The 8,557-nt window shown below is 28.9% G+C and overlaps 1 protein-coding gene across 1 annotated transcript; it reads left to right on the top strand.

Moving 5' to 3' along the window:
• Positions 1-323: 323 nt before the first annotated feature.
• Positions 324-1,902, top strand: LOC114272900 (LOB domain-containing protein 41). The gene is made up of 2 exons (XM_028214621.2): positions 324-901; positions 995-1,902. The coding sequence occupies exons 1-2, from the start codon at positions 712-714 to the stop codon at positions 1,558-1,560; spliced, it is 756 nt and encodes a 251-aa protein (XP_028070422.2). The 5' UTR covers positions 324-711; the 3' UTR covers positions 1,561-1,902.
• Positions 1,903-8,557: the final 6,655 nt, after the last annotated feature.

The following is an 8,557-nucleotide window of genomic DNA, read 5'->3' as shown; positions in this document are numbered from 1 at the left end:
AAATTGATTATAATTAAAAAAAAAACATAATTTATGAGTGTGTATGATAAAAGAGGGTATATTGTAAGTCAATGCAATTTATTAAAATAAAAAGTTTAAAAATTCAAAAACTAAATTCAAAAACAATTGGATGGGATGTATTTTTAGAAGGTTGTAATAGAAGATTTTTATTGTATCATCTAATTGTTGTGAAATAATGATGAAAATTTATTATATTAAATTTAAAAAATATATAATAAATCGTTAGATAATGTAATAGTGATCGTTTATTGTAACTTTAGAATTGAAAAGACTATAAATATAGTCGAATCTTATAAAAATTTAATCCATTCATGTCTTACTTGTATCTAATTGGGTGATTGATTTATTACTATAAGAAAAAATATATATATTTTTTTAGATTTATTACTATAAAATTGAAGATGTCACCATGCATACATGAACTTTCCCAAATATAAAGGGCAAGAGTGAAGAAACCAGCCTTGCCCCACACCACCACTCTCTGGGAAACCACTGCGCTCCCTCTTCCAAACCCATGTCCTGAAATGAAAACATCTCCCCATATATAAATCTCCTCTCCTCCCCTTCCTCTCCCCTGTTCCAAACCCAAACCCAAACCCAAACCCAAACCCAAACCCAAACCCAAAATCCTCTCTCTCTCTCTCTCTCTCTCTCTCTCTCTAGAAAGTGTTAAATATAGTAGAAGCCGCCATGCGAGTAAGCTGTAATGGATGCAGAGTCCTTCGCAAAGGCTGCAGCGATAACTGCACCATAAGACCCTGCCTGCAGTGGATCAAAACCCCCGAATCCCAAGCCAACGCCACCGTCTTCCTCGCCAAGTTCTACGGCCGTGCCGGCCTCCAAAACCTCATCAATGCTGGCCCCGATCACCTCCGTCCCGGTAATTTCCCAATTCCACTTCTCAGTTTTCTCAATTTCACTATTCAAATTATCGTTTAAAAAATAACCCAGAGATTTGTATTGGGAATTACAGCGATTTTTAGATCATTACTATATGAAGCATGTGGGCGTATCGTGAACCCGATCTACGGCGCGGCTGGCTTGCTCTGGTCCGGAAACTGGCACCTCTGCCACGCCGCCGTCGAAGCCGTTCTACACGGCTCGCCGATCGTGCAACTCTCTCCGGACTCCGAATTGAGCACCATGAGTCCTCCTCTCAAGGCCTGCGATATCCGACACGTGTCCAAAGATGAGAGCTCGGCTGCTTCTCGTGATCTGCACAAGGTGAAGTGTCGGAGCCGGTTCAAGCGCGCTGCTGGGAAGCCGAAGGTGGAAGTGGAGCCGTCTGTTGATGAAGCGGCTCAGGTCATGTGGAGCTGGTCGAATAAAAAAGAGTCGGCGAGTCATGACTCGGTGGTGAGTCACCAGGAGGAGCCACCAAGTCACGGAGGAGAGAGCGGTGATGGTGATAGTATGTCGGTGGAGACGGTGGAGGCGTCTCTGGCGGCGGTTAAGCCGGATTGTAGCGATGTTGGGTTGGAGCTGACTCTCGGCTTTGAGCCGTATGTGAGGGCTGAGACTGGAGAAGGGTTGGTGTAGACTGGGGAAGAGGGGATCGACGGTTCATCGGAGGACACGTGTGAGGTTGAGTTTGGAACTGAATTGTCCTTGCACTAGTGTAGTGTAGCCTTACAAAACGATGCGTTTTTGCCCCGTAGATAAAACTAGTTTTGGCGGCTCAGATAGATGCTCTGTCACAGAGTGTTGCTCTTTTTGTTTTTGTTTATTTATTTCTTGTTCATTTTCCTTCCCTTTTTTGTTTTTTTTGACTTTAACTTGAAACAGTAAGGGCATCCATAATGGGATAATCAAAATTGTTTGTTAAGGTGTGTTATATAACAAAAAGTGATAAAAGTGGAGCTCCAAAAATATTTGTTAAAATGTGTTAAGAGTTTGTTAATTTTAGAGAGTGAGTGGTGGTACAATGGATGTATTAAGGGTTGTGTTAAGATGTGTGTTAAATATATATATATATATATAATAAATAAATAATTTAGTTTAATAAAAAATTTCAAGTGTAAAATTAAATTTTAAGTTCAAAAAAAATCTCAACAAGCAAATAAATAAATAAATAAAATTTCGTTGACCGGGTCAACCGGTCGGTCAATCCGAAAGACAAACAAAACACTTTCAAGTGCTAGCTAAAGCGCTAGCCGTAATTAACAAATTTTTTAACACACACGATTAACATACACCACTAACACACACTAACTGATTCACTGTAACACCTAACAAAACACTTTACTAACTAAAATTTATCAACCGACACTTAAGGCTAAGTTTGGGTACTCCCAAAAAAATTAAAAAGTCAAAAAGTTATTCAAAAAGTTAAAAAGTTAACACTATTCACCAAAAGTCAACAATTACGGCTGCACAACTCCCAATTCAAATTTTTCCTTACAAATCAATTTTTACAATTTTTTATTACATATTTTTCAATAAAAAATCAAAAAATTAACCCAAACATCCATATTTTCAACCTCAATTTTTTAGTCCAAAAAAATAAAAAATATATTTATTTAATCCTTCCAAACTTGATCTAAAATTCTTCTTAGCAGTTCCACTGCGGATGTCCTAAATGGTTGGAAAACTAGTGGGATACAAATTACAATCATTCTTTCTGATAAAATCAGTTTCCTTTTTTATTTATTTATTATTTTTTATAATAATTATGTTTGTTTAATGAGGCTGTAGGTTTTAATCCTCCTGCAATACTTCTAAGTAATTTTTATTTTAGGGCCAGGCTTTCAGTCCGAGGTCGGGTTGAAGCATGCTGTTTTGTAAGAAATTATCACGAGTTTTGTTTTGATGATTTGAAATATTTAATGTGTAAAATTTGTTAAGTATTTTATTTTTGTAAAAAATTATGTTGATCGGATATTGATATTTAGTTCATCGAATCATATTTTTTTCAAAGATAAATATAATTTTTAAAATAAATTATTGACAAAATTTAATCCGATCAAGTAATTATCAATATTCGATTAACGTAATTTTTTTATAGGGATAAAGTATTTAACGAATTTTATACAATAAATGATTCAAATTATCAAAATTAAACTCGTGATGAATTTGACAGGCCCTAACAGGATAGTTCAATCTTTTATTTTATGCATATATATACACCATTGGAAGATAAAATCACGGATTTGATCTTTTATTTAAAATAATAGGTTTTTTTTTTTTTTTTTTTAAAGGATGAATTACGTTAATGATTTTTTTAGTTTAGATTTTGTTTTACTTTGATTATTAATTTTTCAATTGTGACACATTTGATTTTAAATTTTAAATTTTATTCTAAATAAGGATAATTTGAGATATCATTACTTAATTTTAAGGGTAATATTGTTAATTTGATAAAAATAAATATGAAAAAAATATTTTAAAAATTATTTCTATCCACTAAAGATAAAATTATGTAAAATTAATAATTTTTTTAAATATTTATTTATTTATTAAATTAATTTTTATTATGTTTTTGAATGATGATCATATAATGGGTGATATTTTCAAATTATGTAATGATATTTTCAATTGTTTTTATTTAAAACAAGAGTAAAAATTCAGAATCAAATATGTCGAAATTGAAAAATTATAGACTAAAATGACATGAATCCCAAATTATAGGGACGGTAAATGTAATTTTTCATTTTAAAAGAAATAAAAAAAATTGTAAAATTTTAATAAAATTATGCGTTTCAAAAGTTGAGTGATATTGTTTGTTGGTTGATATTGTTTGTTGGTTTGTTTGTTTTTTTATTTATAAAAAGTTGAATGATTTTTTTTGATTTTTTTAACTTATGATAAGTGTACTTTTTGATTTTTTTTTTGATTTTACTTATTTAACAAAAAATTGACATTTTTAGGACATCTCAAACCGAGTATAAATTAACTTGTTATATATTTAAGGTCTATTTTGACAATTAGAAAAAAAAAAAAAGAAAAAAAAAAGAAGCAAGTTTATTGTTTTATTAGGCTTATATTATTTCTCTATTTTTTTTTACACAATTTTTTAAAAATATATAAAAAAGGCTAAAATATTAACTTCTTTTTACTTCTCAAAATAGGCTTAAATTATCTTTTAACTTATTTTAGAGTATGTTAATATTTTAAGTTTGACTTGTTAACTCTATATGTATTATAAAATTAATTATTTGAGTATGGTTTTGTTATTAATTTGGTATAAAACTTGTTTCATTTTTGAAGATAAACCAGTTAAATTTTAAAAATTTAATATTGTTAAGAAAAAATGGATAGTGGGCATTTGAATAACGCCAAAAATTTTATTTGTACACTCAAATGTATAATAGTCCTTTTCAAAAAATAAAAATACAAGTTTATAGAAATTTTAAACAAGTGCTTAATTTTGTCTAAAAAATAATCACAACATCCAAATGAATAGCCTTGCATTTGAATGATAAATGCTTTGACGAATCAATTACAAAAATAACTTTGCTCAAACGATAATTTATGTATTCAGATGTGCATATTTCAGTAGCAATAGTTCAAAATATAATTAACCAAATGTAGAAAGTCAAATAATCAAGTTTAAGGATTTTAAAAGTTAATTAAGCTCAATAGTTACTAGATCTCATAGTCTAAAATTAAACTAACATGGTCCATGATCTCAATAATAACAAGCGCAAGGACTAATAAATAAAAAACTATTTATATAAGGGTCATATTAATGACAGTCTTAATGATTGTTAATAGGAAACAAATAAAAACAAAATATTTATGATCTTCATACACTTTTACAAATTTTAATTTTTTTTTCATATATTTATGTATTTTTTACACATTTTATAAGATTAATGACAACTCTTAAGACTCTCTACAATATTTTGCTTTAAATAATGCTAATGCAACATGTGAGTTTTATATTAGTATGATGTTAGAGTATTTGTCTGAGCAAAGCTCAAGTTGATAGATAGATAGATATCTCTGCATTTTTAGACTTTTCCCTATTTGCATTGATATTTTCACTATGAAACATGCTTAAGACGTATACATCAATATAAATACGAAAAGTTTAAAAATTTAGAGATATTTATTTAGAATTTTTTGAGTGAATATTTATGTGGTGGAAATTAAATTTGTATAGTATAAGATTTATATGTAGAATAAATTTGAATAACAAGTTGATAATTTGAATAATTAAGTCCGAATTTATAATATTACTAATAAAAAATAATAATAATAAAAAAGGTGACTAGACTTTTGTTTTTTGAAAATGTGTCCACATTCTTTAATATATGATATTGAGACAAAAAGAGTAAGACAAAATTGAGAGGCACAATCATGGAATAGGCAAGTATATTCATTTCAATTACTAAATAACTTAAAATTTTGGGACGATTAAAAAAAATTCTAAAATTTGACACTTGTAATAAAATAAAATTTTAATTTTTAATTTAATAAATTTAAATTACAGTATAATTTTTTAATTTGTTTTGCAATCTAAATCATTTGCTTATTTTCGTTAAATAAAATAATAGAAAAAGAATATTTAGTCATTAAAATCAATATACGTATACATAAAATATATAAAATATCTTTTTTTTCATTAAGTTTAATGACTGACAAAATAAAAAACTCGGAATTTATTTTGTTACAATACTTAAACATTGTGTTTTATTTATTTTTGGGTTGTAATTTCTCCTAAATTTTTTATACCAACAATTAAATGTTTTATAAAAAATAGCACAAAACTAAAATATGTAGTACACAAAAGTTTTGAGAAGTTGGTTTTGGTGGGTTAGGGGCTAAAATAGCTATAAAAAATAAAATAGGCTATTTTAGTCACAAAAAACAAAACATCAAATCTAACCCATAATCATTACACTCCTCTCTCACAAAAAAAATTAAAAAAGTAAAAAAGCCAAAAAGTTCTTCCCAAACCAGACTTTTTAACCTCAGACTAAAATAGCCAAAAAGTCAAAAAATCAACCCATTTTCCAAATGGAGGCTTAGTTGCATAAATAAGACTATAAATGCATCAATTCCTTTTTTTTTTTTTTTTTCCCTGTTGTTTAGAATAATTTTGGAATTTAAACATACGTATGCTCTCAAGCAATAACAACGAAGGTAGTATAGTTAGAATTTAGAGTATGAAATTATGGACGACTATATTTAGGAAACCTTTCTTTTACACACATTTTTTTTACTTGGTTTGAGTTGTTTGAAATGATTTATTAGAGAATGGTGGCCTTTGGCAATTAATTTTGCCTTTTTAGCCACAAAATAGATAAATTTCTCTATGTACCAAATACAAAGAAATTCCTCTATTTTTAGAAAATTTTAATAACTGAATTGAAATTGTACTAACTTTTTATTTGAAATTTTAACCCTCATTTGAAATTAGGTACTCAAATTTTCAAATTAGTCATAAATTTTGAAATTTTTGTTTGTTAATAGCAACATAGAGAGAAATTTTGTAATTTTTTTTTTATTCAAAATTTCATATTTATTGACGTGGCTGGTTTCTCGCGCCCCGGTAAGATATTGTCCGCTCTGGCGAGGTGGCGAAACGACACCCGTCGGCCTTACGGCTTTAAAAGGCCTCTTACAAGGTGGAGGGGGCCAGTACGCTTATAAGTTGGTTGTAAGTGTCCCTCCTAGGCGATGTGGGATTGCCTCAACATAACCCCCAGCGAACTGGGCCGTGAACAGCGGGAGAGTTTGTCGGACGACCTGCATAGGCCACCAAATTGATGTGACTGGCTTCTTGCGCCCCAGTAAGATACTGTCTGCTCTGGCGAGGTGGCGAAATGACGTTCGTCGGCCTCACGGCTTTAAAAGGCCTCTTACAAGGTGGAGGGGGCCAGTACGCTTATAAGTTGGTTACAAGTGTCCCTCTCAGGTGACGTGGGATTTCCCCAACATTTATTATTAGTTTTGTTTGATAAATCTTGATGAGATAATTAAAAAGAAAACAAAATCAAATTTTACATAAAACGAAGATCTAGACAAAAATTTATTGAATTTTAAATTTTTTTAATAATTCTAAAAATGTCTGTAGGATGTAATTAAAAAAGGGACAACATTTCTTTTGGGAAGGGATAATATGGTCTTAAAAAAAATAGAGGATTGAATCTAAGAAATTTTTTTATTTAGACCGTTGGACTAGTAGAGACTTGTAACGAAGGAGCTCTAGTCAAAACTCCCTAATTATCTTTCTTTTGTAGGGGTATAAATTGCATAAAATAACTATTGAACACAAACTGAGCAATTACCACAATAACTAGGATACTCATGAAAATTTTATATTTATTTTTTCCTATTAGTTCTCTTCACTTGTACCTCATTCGTCAAAACTTTTTTTACAATTTTTAACGTTAAATTATTACTCGTATTTTGACAATTTACAATATTAGTAATTTTTTTAATAAAAATTTTCAATTTATTTGTCCTTTTTAAAAAGTGACTTATAAGTCGTTTTGTTAATTTTTTTGACTTACTTAAGTCATTTTATCTCTTTAATTTTTATACTTTTTTTCATAATAAACAAAAAAAGAAAAAATGTCTTATAAAGTATAAACCACTCCACCGTGACAAAAAAAAGTTAATTTTTTTGAGGCTTGGAGATACGTTCTTTAAATCAAAGAAAATGGAGTTTCAAAAAAAGTAAAATAAGAAAAAGAAAAAATAAAATAAAATGTTTAACTTTATAAATATTAATATAAGTATTTATGATTTTTGTTGTTATTGCTGTTTCTGTCTTACATTCTGGCTTGGTTTGGCAATATTATCATAAATAAGTTATTTATTGACTTATTTCTATAATATCACATCTTTATTTTTGCTATACGTTTTTTTGTAATAAGTAAAAAAATCAACTTATAAGTCATATTTAAAATAATTTATTTATTTATTTATTTTGATAGGTTATCTTGGGCCAATTTTTGCATATTAAGCTATCTTCACAGTTTGAACAGGTCTTTTGAAATAGATTTCCTGCGGTCCATGGCCTCAAGGGTTTTATATTAGTTGGGGGAATCAAATCTGAGACTTAGAGGGAGCAGAGTCCTAAACCCCAAACTCAAGCCAAGCCAACCCCACCAGCGTAAAACAACTTAGTTTGTTTGACCTAACAACTTACAAGGCTCTATTTATTTACAGATAGTGTGGGATAATCTAAATAAGTATATTTTTTATTCTTTTATAAAAAAAGTGTAAAAAAATAAAGAGGTAATGTGATGAAAAAAATATAAAAAGATAGATTATTTTGTGTATACTAAACTTAGCCTTAGATAGAAAGCGGAAGATAGAAAATGAAAATGATAAAAAGTGAAGTGAAAGAAAGGAAAAATAAATAAAAATTTATTTTCTTACATGCATTTGAATCGATGAAAAATTTTATAAGAAAATGATAGAAAAAAAATATAATCACTGCATAATAAGAAATTGTGAAGAGAAATATGGATAAAAAGGAAAACAAAATAAATTTTGCCAAAATTTGTGAAAATATTAAATTTTCTTGCATATGTTTTATAAGAAATTATTAGTCTAACTAACAAACTAATCTGAGTTTTAC

This window comes from Camellia sinensis, chromosome 15 (genome assembly GCF_055761805.1).
Source record: "Camellia sinensis isolate YWXY chromosome 15, ASM5576180v1, whole genome shotgun sequence".
In the NCBI taxonomy this organism is placed as follows: Eukaryota; Viridiplantae; Streptophyta; class Magnoliopsida; order Ericales; family Theaceae; genus Camellia; species Camellia sinensis.
Note: the sequence above shows the minus strand (reverse complement) of the source record. Positions and strands in the feature narration are given on the sequence as shown.

Coding starts and splice junctions, on each gene's coding strand:
- LOC114272900 (XM_028214621.2), top strand. CDS start 712: ATGCGAGTAAGCTGTAATGGATGCAGAGTCCTTCGCAAAGGCTGCAGC. Junction 902..994: donor CCCCGATCACCTCCGTCCCG/GTAATTTCCCAA, acceptor TGGGAATTACAG/CGATTTTTAGATCATTACTA.